Source organism: Trachurus trachurus (assembly GCF_905171665.1).
Source record: "Trachurus trachurus genome assembly, chromosome: 5".
Classification (NCBI taxonomy): Eukaryota; Metazoa; Chordata; class Actinopteri; order Carangiformes; family Carangidae; genus Trachurus; species Trachurus trachurus.
In genome coordinates this window covers 1,523,742-1,545,135 of record NC_139896.1, presented here as the reverse complement: position 1 = coordinate 1,545,135, position 21,394 = coordinate 1,523,742, and the positions used below count along the sequence as shown (strand labels likewise).

At 41.0% G+C, this 21,394-nt stretch overlaps 2 protein-coding genes and 1 long non-coding RNA gene across 3 annotated transcripts in view; 1 reads left to right on the top strand and 2 right to left on the bottom strand.

The window, feature by feature from the left end:
• gpx1b (glutathione peroxidase 1b) overlaps window positions 1-21,394 on the bottom strand; it is a 320,730-nt gene that overhangs the window by 22,001 nt on the left and 277,335 nt on the right. The window lies entirely within an intron of this gene.
• LOC310986486 overlaps window positions 1-21,394 on the bottom strand; it is an 82,984-nt gene that overhangs the window by 22,894 nt on the left and 38,696 nt on the right. The window lies entirely within an intron of this gene.
• The window catches only part of fancd2 (FA complementation group D2), a gene marked incomplete at its 5' end in the record, with an annotated part of 47,761 nt that overhangs the window by 13,989 nt on the left and 12,378 nt on the right, over window positions 1-21,394 (top strand). The window contains 20 exons of the mRNA XM_083972353.1: window positions 2,879-3,011; window positions 5,371-5,406; window positions 5,511-5,657; window positions 6,464-6,598; window positions 8,902-9,033; window positions 9,129-9,236; window positions 10,332-10,441; window positions 10,574-10,628; window positions 11,270-11,389; window positions 12,110-12,183; window positions 12,292-12,444; window positions 13,051-13,151; window positions 14,345-14,460; window positions 15,694-15,802; window positions 15,954-16,052; window positions 17,491-17,585; window positions 18,019-18,186; window positions 18,775-18,891; window positions 19,545-19,673; window positions 21,221-21,339. Coding sequence (XP_083828479.1) covers window positions 2,879-3,011; window positions 5,371-5,406; window positions 5,511-5,657; window positions 6,464-6,598; window positions 8,902-9,033; window positions 9,129-9,236; window positions 10,332-10,441; window positions 10,574-10,628; window positions 11,270-11,389; window positions 12,110-12,183; window positions 12,292-12,444; window positions 13,051-13,151; window positions 14,345-14,460; window positions 15,694-15,802; window positions 15,954-16,052; window positions 17,491-17,585; window positions 18,019-18,186; window positions 18,775-18,891; window positions 19,545-19,673; window positions 21,221-21,339 — 2,256 coding nt within the window. The remainder of the gene's footprint in view (window positions 1-2,878; window positions 3,012-5,370; window positions 5,407-5,510; window positions 5,658-6,463; window positions 6,599-8,901; window positions 9,034-9,128; window positions 9,237-10,331; window positions 10,442-10,573; window positions 10,629-11,269; window positions 11,390-12,109; window positions 12,184-12,291; window positions 12,445-13,050; window positions 13,152-14,344; window positions 14,461-15,693; window positions 15,803-15,953; window positions 16,053-17,490; window positions 17,586-18,018; window positions 18,187-18,774; window positions 18,892-19,544; window positions 19,674-21,220; window positions 21,340-21,394) is intronic.

Sequence of the window (21,394 nt, the reverse complement as noted above, 5' to 3'; positions counted from 1 at the left end):
CACGACACGACACGACACCACACGACACGATACGATACGACACCACATGACACGATACGATACGATACGATACGATACGACACGACACGACACCACATGACACGATACGATACGATACGACACGATACGATACGATACGACACGACACCACATGACACGATACGATACGATACGATACGATACGACACCACACGACACCACACGACACGATACGATACGATACGATACGATACGATACGACACGACACGACACCACATGACACGATACGACACGACACGACACGACACCACACCACACCACACCACACCACACCACACCACACGACACGACACGATACGATACGATACGATACGACACCACATGACACGATACGATACGACACGACACGACACGACACCACATGACACGATACGATACGATACGATACGATACGATACGACACGACACGACACCACATGACACGATACGATACGATACGATACGACACGACACGACACGACACCACACGACACGATACGATACGATACGATACGATGCGATACGATACGATACGATACGATACGACACGACACGACACCACATGACACGATACGATACGATACGATACGACACGACACCACATGACACGATACGATACGATACGATACGATACGACACGACACGACACGACACCACACGACACGACACGATACGATACGATACGATACGATACGACACCACATGACACGATACGATACGATACGATACGACACGACACGACACCACATGACACGATACGATACGATACGACACGACACCACATGACACGATACGATACGATACGATACGATACGATACGACACGACACGACACCACACCACACCACACCACACCACACGATACGATACGATACGATACGATACGACACCACATGACACGATACGATACGATACGACACGACACGACACGACACGACACGACACGACACGACACGATACGACACGACACGACACGACACCACACCACACCACACCACACGATACGATACGATACGACACCACATGACACGATACGATACGATACGACACGACACGACACGACACGATACGATACGATACGATACGACACCACATGACACGATACGATACGATACGATACAATACGATACGATACGACACGACACGACACCACATGACACGATACGATACGATACGATACGATACGACACGACACGACACGACACGACACCACACGATACGATACGACACCACATGACACGATACGATACGATACGATACGATACGACACGACACGACACCACATGACACGATACGATACGATACGACACGATACGATACGATACGACACGACACCACATGACACGATACGATACGATACGATACGATACGACACGACACCACACGACACCACACGACACCACACGACACGATACGATACGATACGATACGATACGACACGACACGACACCACATGACACGATACGATACGATACGATACGATACGACACGACACGACACCACACCACACGATACGATACGATACGATACGATACGATACGATACGACACGACACGACACCACACGACACGATACGATACGATACGATACGATACGACACGACACGACACCACATGACACGATACGATACGATACGATACGACACGACACCACACCACACCACACCACACCACACCACACCACACCACACGACACGACACGACACGACACGACACCACACCACACCACACCACACCACACCACACGATACGATACGATACGATACGATACGACACGACACCACATGACACGATACGATACGATACGATACGATACGATACGACACGACACGACACCACATGACACGATACGATACGATACGATACGATACGACACCACACGACACGACACGACACCACACCACACCACACCACACCACACCACACCACACCACACGATACGATACGATACGATACGACACGACACGACACCACATGACACGATACGATACGATACGATACGATACGACACGACACGACACCACATGACACGATACGATACGATACGACACGACACGACACGACACGACACGACACCACACCACACCACACCACACCACACCACACCACACGACACGACACGACACGACACGATACGATACGACACGACACGACACCACATGACACGATACGATACGATACGATACGATACGATACGACACGACACCACATGATACGATACGATACGATACGGCACCACATGATACGATGCGATACGATATGGCATGATACGATACGATACGATACGGCACCACATGATACGATGCGATACGATACGATACGATACGATACATTTCTATTTCTATTTCAATCTCTCTCTCTCTCCCATCCGTCATTTGAAACAACTGAAAAACAGCCGTCCGTCATTTAAAAATGAAATCACAGACTTATAAGAATCAGCACAGGAGAACATTGTAGCGATACCTCTTCTCATCACAGCGCTACCGTTCAATTCAAAGTCTCCGTCATGTAATGAGAGCTCATCTGAACGAGGACAAAGTCTCCTCTCCTGGTGTAAAAACCACGTCAGTAGTCCTCATCAGTCTACAGTACAGCTACAGTTTCACTTGTTTTTTATTTGACAGAGTTTCACACAGAACTTCCTGAGGCTGTAGGAGTCTCTCCATGTTTCTCCTTCTGCCACAGTGAAAAGGAACATTTACATTTTTTCAGACAAGACGATCGTCTCATAAACTATTCAGTTATTTAAAAATCGTATGGGTTCAAATGTGAAACGCAACACATGTCAGGATCTGACCTGCAGCTTCTTCCCTTCATGCTCTGATCTAATGGTTCTGGTTCTGGTTCTGGTTCTGGAGCAGGTCTTCGTCTTCGTCTTCGTCTTCGTCCTCAGCAGCAGCAGCAGCAGCCGCCGGCAGCAGCGTCACTCTGATCCTGGACGGCATCAAGTCGGCCGTCAGATTCCAGAAGAGCATTTCTGAAGCCTGGCTCAAGGTGAGAGATGGAGAGACGGAGAGGATCAACCTCTAAACACGAGTTTATTAAACATCTACATCTACAGCAGAGGAAACAGTCACACAGTCGGCCCGGTCATTTCTAGGTCAAATAAAGTTATTGGACCAAACATATTCAAACTTCCTTTTTACATACCGGTACATACTTCTACACACACAAACATATTCAAAGTTATCTGACATGAACACACAACACAGTCACTGTCTGAATGAGATTCTCAGTAACGACAGATGGAAAGTGTCTTAACAAAGTAAAACGCAGCCACCAGGCAGAAAAAAGACAAATTAAATCAAATTGCTAAAAGAAAGAAAAAACAGATGTCAGACATCTTGTGTTGGTGCTTAAGAAGGAAAGGCACAAAACAGAAGGATATAGATATGAGCAGGCAGATTTATATTAAAAAAACACAGAAATACCTGGTAAATGATAAGATTACTAAACATGAAACTGATTCCAGATGTTTGGCTTCTTGTTTAACTCATTGAGTGCCAACCACGTAATTTCTCGTTTTTCGTTCCCATGCGTTGAGTGCCAAAAAGGAGATTTTTCGTTTTTTGCTTTTTTTTTATATTATGAAAATAGACACTTTAATACACATTATATGTAAATTTGGGGACTCTACGACGAGGAGAACTGAAATAGATGACGATCAAAGTCACATGACAGCTCATGATCTGGAAGTTTTTATCATAACTCGGCTTCTGCAAACGGAGTTCTGCATGCAGATGCAGCAGCTGCTCTGCTCTCACCCGCGCTGCTGCTCCAGCTGCTGCAGCAGCTCGGAGCTGAACCAGGAAGCTCTCAGCCGACAGTCCCGCCCGGTCTTCACCTCGAGCAACACCGTGTCCTCCCCAAAGTCCTCCCGCGGTAAAATCTGATGGTCTCTGGGCCAAAGCAGACCGGTACCACCGACCCGTACCACAGAAGGACCGCGACCACCGACGGGACCGTTGTTCGCGAGCCGCGGTGGCCGACAGACCCTCACGCTCCGCGGCGAGTGGCTGTGACATGGCACGGTGCGTCTGTGTTATTGTTGTTTAGTGGCGCCCCCCCCGCCCCCGCTGGTGGATTTGTGAATAGAACAACCAGTGTTGTATATATTTATCTTATACGAGCCCTTTGATCCAGAAATGCGAGTGTGAGAAGAGCGACAGACACAAACAGCGCACCTTTCATAAAAGACGCTCTATCTCCTTTTCTAGAAAAAAAGGAGGGATTTTGGTGAAACCCAGCCATGTTTAGCTTGAGTTTTCTCAGGAATGGAGGCACGTAGAAACAAACGGTTTGTGGTCATTTGAAGCATTAAGTTAAACCTTTCAATTGAGCTACAGTATGTGTTGGTGGCAATAATATAGAATACACTATGGCTCTACATAAAAAGTCAAAAATGGTCTAAATTGCCGGTACACTTGACTAAAACTTTGGAAAGGAGCGCGGCACTCAATGAGTTAAATGATACTGATGTAATAATAACCACATGTCAGAAGTGAAAAACGTTCTTTTTCTTGTCGAATTATGATGTTTTTCAAAAAAAATATGACCTTTTCTTGTGAAATAATGACTTTATTCTCGTAATATTGTGACTTTTTTCTCAAAATTATTATTTTTTGTAAAATTACGACTTTTTCCATAACAAAAAACATGACTTTTTCTTGTAGAATTGACTAGAATTGTAGAATTTTTCTACGACGTAGTATTAGGGCCACATTGACAAATAAAGAAATCACAAACTTCTAGAATAAAGTCGTAAATTTACGACTTTATACTCGTAATGTTATGACTTTTTTCTCGTAGGAAATGTACAACTTTATTCTCGGAAATTTATGACTTCATTCTCGAAGTTTGTGTTTTTTTTCTCAATGTGGCCCTAATACTCCATCGTACTTTTCCCCTGTAAAATTATGACTTTTTTTTTCCTCCAAAAATTATGACTTTTTCTTGTAAAATTACGATTTTTTTCATTTAAAAAAAACAAAACATGACTTTTTCTCGTACAATTATGACTTTTCTACGACGGAGTATTATATTAGGGCCACATTGACAAATAAAAAAATCACAAACTTCGAGAATAAAGTCGTAAATTTATGACTTCATTCTCGAAGTCTGTGTTTTGTTTTTTTTCTCAATGTGGCCCTAATACTCCATCGTACTTTCCCCCCGTAAAATTATGACTTTTTTTTTTCCCTCAAAAAATTATGACTTTTTCTTGTAAAATTACGATTTTTTTACTGATGTAATAGTAGCCACATGTCAAAAGTGAAAAACCTAGATGTGTGTGTGAGTTTGTAATGACAGTAACTTCATCTCTTCACTGACACACTGTGTTGTTGTTGATCAGGCGATCGAGGCTGTGGACGAAGCAGACGACCACAAGGTGAGAGGAGTCTCCTCAGTCTTTATAACATACTGTATGTTATGTGTGTGTGTTTCTCTATGTGTCTTCATGTCTCTGCCTTGTTCTCTCCATCTCTCCTCCAGGTGATCGACCTGCTGCTGCTCTTCATCCTCCACTCCACCAACTCCAACCAGAGCCGCCGAGGAGCCGAGCGGCTGCTGAAGCTCAAAGTGCGGACGGGGCTGCTGCAGGACGCTCTGCTGCAGAGGACCTTCAGGGACTACGCTCAGGTAGGGACACACACACACACACACACACACACACACACACACACACACACACACACACACACACACACACACACACACACACACACACACACACACGATTATTATTGTTATGAGGCCTGTTTCACTGCAAAAACTAAGATATTTTAAGTTAATTTGTCTTATTTCTAGTCAAAACTAATCTCATTCTACTTAAAATAAGACTCATCACATAAAAAGCAGCTTGTTTTTAGACACTTTTAGCTTCTTTCAAGCAGATTTTCACTTGAAATAAGTAGAAAAAACTGATAGTGGAGCAAGTTTTTTTTTCTTATTACAAGCACAAAAAAAACTTGCTTTCACTGGCAGATTTTTCTACTTATTTCAAGTGAAAATTAGTTTGAAACAAGTGAAAATGATCTAAAAACAAGTTCATTTAAGTGGAAAGAGATTAGTTTTGACTAGAAATGAGACATTTTGACAAGAAATAAGACAAATATTCTTGGAAAGATTTTGAGTTTTTGCAGTGTTCAGGTTAAAAGCATTTGTAGGATGTTAGAAATTCCGACTTCTGAGAACACCTGAACGCACCATCATCAATGAGCTCATTCAGCTGCTGCAACTGCACAAGTTACGTGAACGATGTGTAACTTTAGACGACGTAGAACATGTTTAATCTACGTTTTTGTTGCAGTGACACATTTTACACACACACACACACACACACACACACACACACACACACACACACACACACACACACACACACACACACACACACACACATATGTTTAGTTTCGTGGTGTTACCAGCTGGTTGTGTCTGTCTAGGTGATGCGCAGCTACTTCTCGTCCGTTCTGGCTCTGGCTCAGACTCTGCTCCGTTCTCCTGACGCGGCCGTGGTGCCGTTTGGAGGATTAATGTACCAGCTCTCCTTCACCGTGTTCGACTCCTACTGCCAACAGGTCGGTCTCTTTTATTAACACATGGTATATTTTTGGAAATCTTGGGCTATGATATTGCGCAGATGCACGTGATGCAAAACGCTGTCAGAGCCGACAGACCGGAGTGTGTAATTAATTTCAGTTTCTCCACGATTAGTCGATTTTTAGTCTAAATTTCAGGGCTTCAGTCGACCAAGAATTTCTTTGGTTGATTACAGCCCTAGTGAAGTCTCTCCTGTTGTGCAGCTTGTTCACATACATATTGTCCAGTTTCAGTCAGATTAGGGTGAAAACATGACGAAGAAAACAAACTGGTTTCCAGTCACATAATCTGGGTGTTTTAGTCGGGTCTGGAGAACACGTTTACATAAACTTTAGTCGTGACATTACAGTCGGATTAAGACGATAATTCAGTTTTTTATCAACTGTCATGTAAATGTTCTGAGAGAGACCTGAGCCTCCATCCAGAGAAGAACGATAACAAGTTCCCTAAGATGTTTTAACAACCTGGAAAACAACAGTGTTCGGGTGTCTGGAGGAGAAGTGCAGCTGTTTTAAAGACAACGTGTTTCGTTTTGTTTATTTCGGTCAATACATGTCATTAAAAGAAAAGTAACAAACCAGAGAGGAAAAGAAAAAAAACATCGATCAGAGTAAACAATAAGTAAACATAGAAAGAAAATGTATAATAGACATTTGGACCGAAAAGGCGTAGGCTGAAGCATAGCTTATTACGCCTACCCTGTTACAACTCAAGTTAATAAAAAAAATTTAAAATGTACAATTTGTTATTTATTAACTCATTGAGTGCCGCGCTCCTTTCCAAAGTTTTAGTCAAGTGTACCGGCAATTTAGACCATTTTTGACTTTTTATGTAGAGCCACAGTGTATTCTATATTATTGCCACCAACACATACTGTGGCTCAATTGAAAGGTTTAACTTAATGCTTCAAGTGGCCACAAACCGTTTGTTTCTACGTGCCTCTGTTCCTGAGAAAAGTCAAGCTAAACATGGCTGGGTTTCACCAAAATCCCTCCTTTTTTTCTAGAAAAGGAGATAGAGCGTCTTTTATGAAAGCTGCTCTGTTTGTGTCTGTCGCTCTTCTGACACTCGCATTTCTGGATCAAAGGGCTCGTATAAGATAAATATATACAACAGTTGTTGTTCTATTCACAAAACCACCATCGGGGGCGGGGGGGGCGCCACTAAACAACAATAACACAGACGCACCGTGCCGTGTCACAGCCTCTCGCCGCGGAGCGTGAGGGTCAGTCGGCCACCGCGGCTCGGGAAGACCGGTCCCGCCGGTGGTCGCGGTCCGTCTGTGGTACGGGTCGGTGGTACCGGTCTGCTTTGGTCCAGAGACCATCAGATTTTACCGCGGGAGGACTTTGGGGAGGACACGGTGTTGCTCCAGCTGAAGACCGGGCGGACTGTCGGCTGAGAGCTTCCTGGTTCAGCTCCGAGCAGCTCGAGCAGCTGGAGCAGCAGCGCGGGTGAGAGCAGAGCAGCTGCTGCATCTGCGCTGCATCTGCATGCAGAACTCGTTTGCAGAAGCCGAGTTATGATAAAAACTTCCAGATCATGAGCTGTCATGTGACTTTGATCGTCATCTATTTCAGTTCTCCTCGTCGTAGAGTCCCCAAATTTACATATAATGTGTATTAAAGTGTCTATTTTCATAATTTAAAAAAAAGCAAAAAACGTAAAATTACGTTTTCGGCACTCAACGCATGGGAACTAAAAACGAGAAATTACGTGGTTGGCACTCAATGAGTTAATAAAGAAATAAGTAGTCATAAAATAGTGAAAAGAGAGAAGCTGCTTGATTTTATTTTCCTTTCTTCTTCCTTTCCTTTCCCTTCCTTCTTCTTCTCCTTTCCCTTCTTCCTCCCCTACTTCCTTCCTCCTCAAAAAATGAAGAAAAAAAGAAAAGGAAAAAGACAATCAAACATACAGAACAAAACAAAACAAAAATAGCAGCAGCATAGCACGTGTCACCACTCATTACTCTAACTTATATAAATTAATCATCCTGTTTTTAAGTACTTTTTTAAATAAGATTATTGTATTGCATGTTTTTAAGTAATTCTCCAATTTGTTCCATAAATTAACAGCTGTTACTGTAGTGCATTGTGATTTGGTGTTGTGTCATGGTCACATCAGATTCTGCTGTCGACTGAACTGTGGATGATGAAGTTCATCCTGAAAAACATCTCCACTTTACTTCCAGAGCCTGAAACCTTTTTGCACAGAGCTGTACATAAACACATAGTGAGTGCATCTTGTGATTGTTCTTTGTGCCCTGTGTGTGGTCTGTCAGGAGGTGGTCGGTGCTCTGGTGACCCACGTGTGCAGCGGCGTAGCAGGAGAGGTGGACATGGCTCTGGAGCTGCTGTGTGTCCTGGTGACAGAGAAACCCTCCGACATGGCGCTGTACGCCGTGTTCGTCAAGGTCAGGAGCTAAACACACCAACAACAACTACATCTATAGCTATAGAGTAGGACTGAGCTCGGTGTGTAACAGCCTGTGGTGTTGCTCTGCTGCAGGGCATCCTGGACTACATGGACAACCTGACGCCGCAGCAGATCCGCAGACTCTTCCAGCTGCTCAGTCGACTGGCGTTCGGGACGCAGCAGCAGGGAGCTCACATCCAGGTGCAGGAACATCATCGGACTCAACTCACTCCTTCAACAGAGTTCCCACGCATCCAGTCATGGAAAACATGGAAAATGGTTGACTCAACCTCCAGTCATGAAAAACTACGACAGAGTATTAGGGCCACATTGAGAAAAACATTTTTTCACAGACTTTGAGAATAAAGTCATGGTTTTACGAGAATAAAGCGGCAATTTTATGAGAAAAAGTCATAAATTGATGGAAAAAAGTCATAATGGTACCAGTAAGTAGATACGTAGCTGTTCTGGTTCTTTCTGTGGAATCGATGCATTTTCTTACATTATTCTTTTCAAAGTCCTGATACTGACGACAATGTGGTGCTGATGAGCCAAAAGATGTTGCAACTTCACCAAACGCTCCACGGCCTCATTTTAACAACGTTCCTCCACGAAAACAACAGGTTAAAATATTATGACTTTATTCTTGTGGGGTTGATTTTATGACTTTCCCCCCCCAAAAAATTATGACTTTATTCTTGTAAAATTATGACTTTATTCTTGTAAGATTATGACTTTATTCTTGTAAGATTATGACTACTCGTAATAAGACTTTTTTCTAAAAACATATCATGACTTTTTCTCAATTTTTTAAAATAACTTTTCTTTTAGAATTATGACTTTTTCCCCCAAAAAATGACATTTTCTTGTGAAACTATGACTTAATTCTCTTAATATTATGACTTTTCTCCAAATTATGACTTTTTTGGTAAAACTATGACCTTTTTCCTTTTAAAAAGACTTTTCCTTGTAAAAAATAAGATTTTTTTCTCTCTTCTCTTCTTACTTTTCTCCTTGTGCTATTATGACTTTTTTTCTAAAAAAATATGACTTTTTCTTGTCGATTTATGATGTTAATGTTGATTATTATGTTAAAAAAAATGAAATAATGACTTTATTCTCATAATATTGTGACTTTTTTCTCAAAATTATTACTTTTTGTAAAATTACGACTTTTTTCATTTAAAAAAAACAAGACTTTTTCTTGTACAATTATGAATTTTCCCCCGTAATATTCTGACTTTTTTTTTTTCCCTCAAAAAATTGTGACTTTTTCCTCTTTTCTCCACCTCTCAGGACGACATGCACATCGTGATCCGTAAGCAGCTCTCCAGCACCGTCCCCAAGTACAAACGCATCGGGATCATAGGAGCCGTGATGATCGTCGGCAGCATGGGAGCGTCGAGGTGAGAAGCTGAAACATCCTCCATCTTTACTCTGTCTCTTTATCTCTGTGTGTGTTAATGTTAATAATAAGAATAATAATAATAATAATAATAATACATTTTATTTGATCTCTCTGTCTCTCCTCCGTCCAGACCTAAAGTGAAGGAGTCTCAGAACGAGTCGTTGCCCCAGGAGACGTTCAGACAGGTACAGGCAGAAGACTATATTTTTATGTATCTGTCTTGTATTTTATGAAACATCACTGTTAGCCGTTACTCTCCCTCTCTAGTTTTTTAGTCTCCTCAGACAAAACTTTTAATTTCTTTGGTTTTCTTGCTGCTTCTGCCATGATAGCGGTAATCCTCCCACAGAGGCATTCACATCGACTTCCGTGTTTTTAACAAATGGGGAAAGCAGTCAACACGTTTGTACCGTATTTTCCGGACTATAAGTTGCGCTTTTTTTCTTAGTTTGGCTCGCCATGCAACCTATATTTAGAAGCAACTTATAGTATATCAAAAATATATGCTATGTCATCTATGAAGCAGCTAAATCTGGCGACTTTCCAACCCCTCTTTTTGTCAAAAGTGACTAGCGACAAATCTAGCGACTTTTCCCGGTGTTGTTACAAAAGTTTCTGGTTTCTGGTTTGGAGACTCCGACGTGAAAGCACGTATCACAGCTGTTTTAAACAAGCAGCCGGTGCTATGAGACCCAGCTATTGATTAAATGTTTCAAAAATAAATGCGACTGATGGACCAATGCGACATATAGTCCGGAAAATACGGTAGTTTTTTATTAACGGAGTTGTTTGTGTGTTGGTCGTGTGTTTGTGTGTCTGTGTGCAGGTGGCGGCTCTGTTGGAGCTGGTGAGGTCGAGCAGCGACAGTTCGCCCGAGGCCTCAGCTCTTTACTACGATGAACTGGCCAATCTGATCCTGAGCTCCGGTCTGGACCCACAGGTGCAGGTGAGTCTCAGACTAAACATCTGGCTCACAAAACATCTGGCTCACCTTCGATCGGAAGAAATGTTGACTTTTCATCTCAGAAATGTTGACTTTTCATCTCAGAAATTCTGACTTTTCATCAGAAATTTTGACTTTTTTCTAAGAAATTCTGACTTTTAATCTCAGAAATTTTGACTTTTTTCTCAGACATTTTGGCTTTTTTCTAAGAAATTTCGACTTTTTTCTCAGAAATTTCGACTTTTTTCTAAGAAATTTCGACTTTTTTCTCAGAAATATCGACTTTTTTCTAAGAAATTTCGACTTTTTTCTCAGAAATTTCGACTTTTTTCTAAGAAATTCTGACTTTTAATCTCAGAAATTTTGACTTTTTTCCCTCTGAAATTTTGACTTTTTTCTCAGAAATTTTGGCTTTTTTCTAAGAAATTTAGATTTTTTATCTCAGAAATTTCGACATTTTTTTTCTAAAAAATTTTGACTTTTAATCTCAGAAATTGTGACTTTTAATCTCAGAAATTTTGACTTTTTTCTCAGAAAATGTGACTTTTTTTCTAAAAAGTTTTAATTTTTTTAAAGAAATTTTGACTTTTCATCTCAGAAATATAGACTTTTTCCAAAGAAATTTTGACTTTTTTCCCTCAGATATTTTGACTTTTTTCTCAGAAAATAAAGTATTGACTCTGTATCTGTGTAAAACTCAGTTCTTCTTTACTCTGCCAACAGGAACACATAGCGAAGAGCGTTCTGGACGACTTCCAGGACGACTTCGTGGTGGATCTGGGTCCAGAAGTGACAGGGTCGGTGACTGACGGCAGCGTTAGACGACGACGTGCTGTATTATATATATTATTATTATTATTATTATTATTATATTATATTAATATTGATCCCGTGTCCTGTCTCAGCTCGCTCCCCTTCCCAGCGCGGGTGATGTACAGTCTGGACGAGGAGGAGGAGAGTCAGGGCGTCATCGCCGTCAACCTGCTGCCGCTGCTCGCCACCGACGTCCAGAGCCGAGCGGAGCAGCAGAGTCAGAACCAGAACCACAAGGCTCACAGGTCTGTTCCCTTTAAATGCTGACACTGACACTGCAAAAACTCAATATCTTACCAAGAATATTTGTCTTATTTCTAGTCAAAATGTAATTTCTAGTCAAAACTAATCTCATTCTACTTAAAATAAGACTCATCACATTAAAAAGCAGCTTGTTTTTAGACACTTTTTACTTATTTCAAGCAGATTTTCACTTGAAATAAGTAGAAAAATCTGATAGTGGAGCAAGTTTTTCTTTCTTATTACAAAGCACAAAAAACTTGCTTTCACTGGCAGATTTTTCTACTTATTTCAAGGGAAAATTAGTTTGAAACAAGTGAAAATGATCTAAAAACAAGTTAATTTATAGGTGATGAGTCTTATTTTAAGTGGAAAGAGATTAGTTTTGACTAGAAATAAGACAAATATTCTTGGAAAGGTTTTGAGTTTTTGCAGTGGATACTGCATACTCAGATCGACCCAGGGAAACTCAGCCGAGTCAGAGGACGTTCCTTCCTGTGAAGTTCCTGCCTCCATAGTTTTTTTTTCACCAGGAACCTCCTCAGTGGAAACGCAGCTCAGGTTTTAAATGACATTGTTTGTTGTTGTTGTTGTTGTGTGTTTCCCTGCAGACGAGTGTCTCCTCTGTGTCTGTCTCCGTTCTTCCGGCTGCTGAGACTCTGTGAGGAGAAGCAGCATGACGGAGACCTGGAGGAGATCGATGCTCTGCTGGGTGAGGACCAGACACACAGCTGAGTGATGACTCAATGTTCACCCTCACTCACAACCACTTCACCCTCGAAATGAAGCCACAAGGGCTAGAGCTTTGTGATCTTCCCTAGGAATTGGGACACCACTTGCTACGTCACTGCATAGTTTACGTTCGGGCACGTAAGCGACTGCGTAGTTACGTTTGCATACATACGTCGCACGACTCGCACCATAACAACAAACCCAGCAGCAACATGTTACGAGTTAACGGTTGCAATTGTTTGTTTGTTTTTGTTATTCATCATGACAAATTAAAAATGCTGCCATGTTATATAACTTAATAAAATGTAATGCAGACTGGCTGGGACGATATGCTTTTCTCCCGATTCGATTCTTCTACGATTTTTTTGGATGGCGATTCGATTTAAATTGAGATTCTACGATATCGCCGATTCTCTCGATTTTTAGTCTTTAGCATTTTTAACATTTATCTGCACACAAATAGCCTAGGAGCCTATAAATTAACATACTCTATTATAAAGTGAACTTAAACCCTTTTCAAAACCTGGACTCTCTGTATGTAAAAAAGGCGAACAAATGCACATTGCACAATATTTAAAAAAAAAAAAAAAAAAAAAAAATCTATTCAAAAATCTTCAAAAAGGATATCGCGATATTTATGTGAATCAATTTTTTCTCCCACCCCTAGTGTAAAACATTAATTTATTGATGTAAATGTGGTGATTTCTGTACGTAGGCTACAGAGCCCCGAGGCAGCGCTGCTCCTCACATGAAGCTTCACTTTTCATTCAAACTAACTAATGCTACAGCCACAATTGTTAGATTTCATCAATGAGACCAACATTTATCTCCTAAAAATAATTAAACCAGCCGGTGGTAAACCTCTAAAAACCTGCGGGTAAGTTAATTAGCGATCGTCTTTTCTCCCCCGGGATGACGACGGAGGTTGGCCGGCCGAGCAGCTCTGCAGACCGGCTGCTTCTCCGAAAAACGTTGTAGCAAACGTCTAAACAGCCGTCATTTGGATAAACCGACCGCACATTGGGAATCTCAACAGTTACTTTCTCGCATGAAAAAAATATTAAAACTTAAAAAATAGTCTGACTCCTGCAGCTGTGTGAACAACCAGTGTGTTTCTGTGTGTGTGTGTGTGTGTCTGTGTGTGTGTGTGTGTGTGTGTGTGTGTGTGTGCAGGCTGCCCTCTGATCCTCACTGACATGGACGTGCTGGAGAAGATGGAGAGTTTGTCCAAACCGGAGAGGGAGTTCCTCTGCACGTTGTTGTTCCACACCATCAACTGGTTCAGAGAGGTGACGACGCCACGACGCTGCATCTTCATCTTCATCTTCATCTTCATCTTCATCTTCATCTTCATCTTCATGTTCATGTTTAGTTTTAGTTTTATTTAGTTGCACCATAAAAATCAAGGAACAGTCACAGAAACAGAAATGAAACAAGAACAGTAAGTTCAGGTTAAAACTCTTTATGGGCTCATAATAAAAACACTATCCTGAAAAATACGCAAAAGTAAATTAGTATATGTTTTGGCTTTTCATGCCTTTATTTGATAGAACAGTTGAGAGAGACAGGAAACTGAGAGGCAGAGAGAAGGGGGATGACATGCGGGAAAGGGCCGCCCGATGCGGGATTCTAACCAGGGCCGTCTGCAGCGAGGACTTTAGCCTCAACATATGGGGCGCCTGCTTAACCTCTTGGCCACTGGGCACCCCTCAAGAACAATTCTACGGAAGAGCATTAAGGCCAACAATGGAGATTTTTTATTTTAGATTCTGAGATAAAAATTCAGAGTTTTTATTTAAGAAATGTTGACCTTTTTTCTCAGAATTTTTGACCTTTTTCTAAGAAATGTTGACTTTTTTCTAAGAAATTTTTGGACTTTTCATCTCAGTGATTTTGACTTTTTTCTAAGAAATTCTGACTTTTTTTCCTCAGAACTTTGACTTTTCATCTCAGAAATTTTGCCTTTTTTTCTCAGAATTTTTGACCTTTTTCTAAGAAATTTTGACTTTTATCTCAGAATTTTTTTTGACTTTTTATCTCAGAAAATTTTGACTTAATCTCAGAATGTTTTACTTTTTTCTAAGAAATTTTGACTTTTCATCTCAAATTTTTTGACTTTTCATATCAGAAATTTTGACATTTTTTCTCAGAAATTTTGACTTTTTTCTCAGAATCTATCTCTGTTGTTCAAAATAGTAGAGTATTTAATGTATATGTGTGGAATGGTTGTTAATGAGTGGGTGAGCATGTATAGATTCACCTGCAGTTTGATTCAATGATAGTTAAGTTATACAAGGAAAGGAAACTATTGGGTCCTGATGTATCGATAGGTCTGATGTTGATGTTTAAAAAAAGTTTCTGTCCAGAGGGATGAGAAGTGACTGAAGCCGCGTGTGTGTCTCTGTGTGTGTGTGTGTGTGTGTGTGTGTGTGTGTGTGTGTGTGTGTGTGTGTGTGTGTGTGTGTGTGTGTGTGTGTGTGTGTGTGTGTGTGTGTGTGTGTGTGTGTGTGTGTGTGTGGAAGGTCGTCAATGCGTTTTGTAAACTGAAGGAAACGGAGATGAAGATGAAGGTGATGACTCGTCTGCAGAACATCACCTACCTGCAGACGCTGCTGGAGACGGCGCTGGCAGGTGAGTTCACACCTGGTGCTGCAGCTTCAACCACAGTCTCACTCACTCATTCATTAATTAATTCATTCATTCATTCATTCATTCATTCATTCATTCATTCATTCACTCTGTCTCTGTCAGAATAAACACAAACACAGTGTGTGTGTTTCAGGAACACCTGGCTACGTCCCACCTGTCGCTAACTTCGATGGAGAGATCACCGACGCGGTGCCGCCGGGTTTATCTGCTCCTGTGAACAAGACGAAGAAAGGTGAGTCTGGATTTAAAATTGTGTTTAGGAACTTGTTCTAATGTAACTCTGTATCACTCACACATCAATGTCCCTTTAACAGTATTATACATCCTTATTATACGAGCTAATGTTTTTCACCTTCATCTGACCTTATTATCGATCAAATACTTAAAGGGACAACCAGGAGTTTTGTAAAAGCAAAGTGTTTTCACACTACATTTATGAGCCTCCGCACCATGAAATTCTTTGACCGGTGCAAGACGGACTCATGTTTTCATTCATCAAGAATTAAAGTCAGAGGTTGGAAGACGATCACATACCGTCGTAGTTCCCACCATAAACGGAGATTCATACGGCGGCGTTATTCTCATGACTCGCCACGAAACCGAAAGTAAAGAAACGCTGGTCGGCTCGCCCAGCATTTCCACCACCACTAATAATAACAAAATAACCATAGAGACAAAACCATAGATTTATCTAAAATGGACCATTAACAAGTGGTAACGGAGATTCATCCACATTAATATCAGACTTTTTATAACCAAATAGAAACTCCTCGTTGTCCCTTTAATAATTTGTATTCATTCTAACCCTTTATTACCCAGTCTGTCATGATGTCACCTTGTTTTCAGATGAAAAAGGAAAAAAAAAGACAGAAAAAAATATTTATTTTCAATATCCCACATGCAAAGTAGATTTTTTAGTTTTAGATTATTACAGCCTGGGATGAGTCACTGATCAGCAGCAACACTGAGATTCTGCACAGCGTCAAATACTCACAAGCACGAAAAAAAAAGCTTTTCGTTAAGTAGCTGTAAAATACGACGGAGTATTAGGGCCACGAGAATAAAGTTGTACATTTCCTACGAGAAAAAAGTCATAACATTACGAGAATAAAGTCGTAAATTTACAAGAATAAAGTCGTACAGTTACGAGAATAAAGTCGTACATTTCCTATGAGGGAAAAAAGTCATAACATTACGAGAATAAAGTCATACATTTACTGACTTTATTCTCGGGTTAGGGTTAGGGAAGTTTGTGATTTTTTTATTTGTCAATGTGGCCCTAATACTCCGTCGTAGTAAAAAAATATTATACATTGATATTATTCTTCTTTAAACCAACATCAGTCCTGATCATACACATCTAATGTTCACTCATTTTTGAAGCTATAAGCTTCTGAACGCCAAAGAAAATTCTCAGAATAAAGTTTAGGGAACAGACAGCGCCACCTCTGGGAAATCACATGTATTTTCTCCATATGTGAATATAACGCCACCTGGTGGAGAGAAGTGAAAATGATCAAGTCCAAGGCAAGAAGGACAAAATGACAAAATAAATGAATGATGCTTCAATGGAAGTGAGTTTGTACTCGGTGTATTTCAGACTTTCTGTAGGAGAAAGAAAAGTGTGTAAAATGTAAATAAATCGCTGTGTGTGTGTAACTGTGTTTCAGACGGAGCAGGAAAGAAGAGGAAGGCTCCTGGGAAGACGTCGTCAGAGAGCAGCTCTCAGCTGGACGAGACCACCGAGGCCGACGAGACTCAGCTGGTACGATTCACTTCCTCCTCTCACTGTTTCTGAGTGTGTGATGGATGGATGGATGGATAGATGGATAGATAGATAGATAGATAGATAGATAGATAGATAGATAGATAGATAGATAGATAGATAGATAGATAGATAGATAGATAGAGGCTCTAACAGTTTAATTTAAAAAACGAATTAAATTAATGATATAAACACGGAGGAAAATGTCGAGTGGAGATGAAATTTGCAGTAAACTAACAAGGTTTTATCAGGTTATTATACAGGTGCATCTCATTAAATTAGAATATCATATATGTATGTAACTCAATTCAAAAAGTGAAACTAAGACATAGACACATAGATCCATTACACAGAATGAAACATTTAATTTCTAGATAGATAGATTGTGAGTGTGTGAGCGACGGGACTGAAGCAGGTTGTTGTTGTTCTGCAGGAGGAGAAGGAGAAGGAGAAGGAGAAGGAGAAGGAGAAGGAGGCGCGTGCAGCAGTCAGCTTGGCGTCCTACCGGCCGTTCTTCAGGGAGTTGGACCTGGAGGTGCTCAGCGTGCTGCAGTGTGGCCTCTTGTCCCGCTCGCTGCTCGACTCAGAGCTGCACACCAAGGTGACCACGACGTCGCTTTCTTTTCTTTTTTTGGAAAAAGCAAAAAATCTTTGCACATCTATTTCCTTGGCAGGTGTGTTGGAGGGTGACAATTAAGTCCAAATTAGAAAAAGAAGAGTTCCCACACACATGGCCAACTTGCAGAATTTATTGCATTGCAACGTTTCGGTACTAGACCTTTTTCAAGCAAATGTTTGTGCCAACACAGGAAGCCATCTTAACCAATCACTTTCCCACATGTCGGGGTGTGAGGAATTCAAATATTAAATATAAACAATATCAAAATACAATCAATAGAAACAGCATCAATATACAAAGGTAAAGTACGATGAATACATACAATAAATACTAAACTGTCATGACACATTAGGTCCTAATGGAAGGTAATGACTAATGATCACAGTCAGAAACAATAAATACGACAGATACGATAGAAAAATATAGGAAAATAAAAGACAGAGGGACTTGCAATAAAAAGTGTGCAAGGCTACAGGAAAGATCTCTTTCTTTTTTGAAAAATCTTGACAGATAGATAGATAGATAGATAGATAGATAGATGTGTGTGTAACGTTGTGACATCTCCACCAGCTGAGGGAGGAGGTTCTTCTGGGTCCCGCTGAGCTTCTCTTCCTCCTCGACGACATGCTGAGAAAACTGGAGTTCAGTCTGACGGCCGCTCCTGCAAAGAGAGCTCCTTTCCTCAAGGTACACACACACACACACACACACACACACACACACACACACACACACACACACACACACACACACACACACACACACACACACACACACACACACACACACACACACACACACACAATAACACACAGGTTTATAAACAGGTTTTTATCAACTTTTTGTCAACTTTATCCATCCCCGAGGGGAAATTCATCTGTCACAGCAACATAATATAAAAGAGAAACAGGACATTATGAATTATAAATGATTATATACCATGAACTATATAACATATATAGAATACATAAATACTTAAAAAGATACTGTGCTCTCTTCTTGCTGGGTAAAAATAACAGGCCAAAAGTGCTTAAAAAAAAAGATAAAAGCAGTTTTAAAGTGCGGGGGGTAAAGGTGCGACAGCTGATAACCACAGCGTCCACAACACCACATTACTACAGACTATCTGCAACTGTTAAAGAGTCTGAATGCAACCGAGATTAATAAATGAACTGGTTAAAAGAAAACATTACTCAAAAACAGAACATTGTTTCAGATTGACAGTGCAGTGCAAGTGTAAAAACAACAGGTTGCTGCTGCTTGAACGTCCCTGAGCTGTTAAAGTAATAAACTGTCAATAATAATGATACTGATGATCACTGTGTTGTTGTCTCTACCAGGGGAGGACAGACCGTAGCGTGGGCTTCTCCCACCTGCAGCAGCGGAGCTCCAAGGATGTGGCGTCCTGCTGTGTTCAGCTGCTTCCTGCTCTCTGCTCCCACCTGGAGGACTGTCACAACCACTTCCAGGTGACGCATCAGCTGTGACACTCAAAAAAATATCCTATCCTCCGTTTTATAGCCGCTTCTTTTCCCGTTAAGGTGCATTAGCGCCACCTGCTGTCTCACCTGGTTAAATGCTGTTGCTCCTCTGCGATAACGTTCACCAATCACTGTGGCAGTGTCTCGTGCATGGATGTGATTGGCTCAAAACACGCATCAACATGTTTCTTTTTGTTCCGTCTTGTGTTAATCACTTGTAGTTGGCTCAAAACACGCATCCAAACGTTTCTGGAATAATGAGGAGAAACTTCAGAAGCAGAAAAACTATTCTGGATCAAAGCATTATTTGTGTACTGCCGAATGACGTATTTGGGCTCGCTAATATATATATACTACAGCAGGGAAAATAACAAGTATTGAAGGCGTCATAGAGCTGTATGGTGAGCAGCATAGAGGCTATGGAGGTTCAGTGCATTGCTCATTGTTTTGTTTTTAAACAACTGTCCCTGCTGACTCCAGGTCAGTCTACATCTCTGTCTGTCTCCTCGGCTCTTGGACGACTCTTTTTAGTTTTATTTGACTCTGTCAGAAATCTAGTGAGGACCTGGTCGTGCCCAGTTTATGGTGAAATGGTCCTTTAAGTTCCAGATTAACAGATAAAACGGTTCATGATACATCAGGATGTTCTGCAGCATCAGTTCCTGAAGGTCTTTTCCATCATGAAACGCCTCTGGTGTGACGCCTATGGTGATGAGAAACCTTTTCATAGGTGTCAGATTGGACTAAAGCAGCTGAAGTTACTTTACTCTGAGTAGGATTACTCACAGGATTACTTTCTAAACACTGACAGACTCCAGCTGCTTCTTTACCTTTCTGCTCCTCCTCCTTTTCTTCATATGTTCAACACTTATTCCCTGTGTCATTTCACTGTATTACACATCACTTCATTGATGGACATAAATGTTTGGATGTCTTTTAGGGGTGTGCCAAAACATCGATTCACATAAGAATCGCAATTCTCATTTAATACGATTCAGAATCAATATAAAATGTCTCAAAATCAATTAAAAAAAAAAAAATGAAACTAATCTGCTGGCTGTCGGCCTCCATTTCCTTAGAATTTAAAAGTTTAACTGCACTATATGTTTTTAAATAAAGAGGCACTTTTGCAATATGTGATATTGCTTTTATGCAACAGTTTCAACAATTCCATCTAAGCCTGGATAAATGTTTAAAACTCAATAAATGTGAAAAAGACACTTCAGTCATTATGTCTTGTAAAGCAGACTGGAGTAGATCATGAGGATCCTTTAACACCGACAGACTGAAGCAGAAATCATTAGGAATCAAATCGTTTTGAATCGAAAATCGACTTTGAATCGAATCGTAGCCCCAAAACTCAGAATCAAATCTAATCATGAGACAGTAAAAGATTCCCAGCCCTAATGTCTTTGTATGTGTGCGTTAGTTGTTGCAGACATCTGGTGAAAACAGCTCTATTAGAAATATATTTTGACGTGTTCAATACTTATTTTCCCCGCTGTGTGTGTCTTCATGTGTGTGTGTTTGTTCAGATGCTGCAGTCAGAGAACGACGGCGTGGTGGACGGTCCGGCCACCGACCTGCAGCAGCATCAGCTGATGACGTCGTGTTTCCAGCTGCTGCTGCACATCCTCAACACCTGCTTCTGCTGGTGACGCCTCACCTTACATCTGTTAGCTCTGGCTGTTTACTGGGTTAAAGCAGGA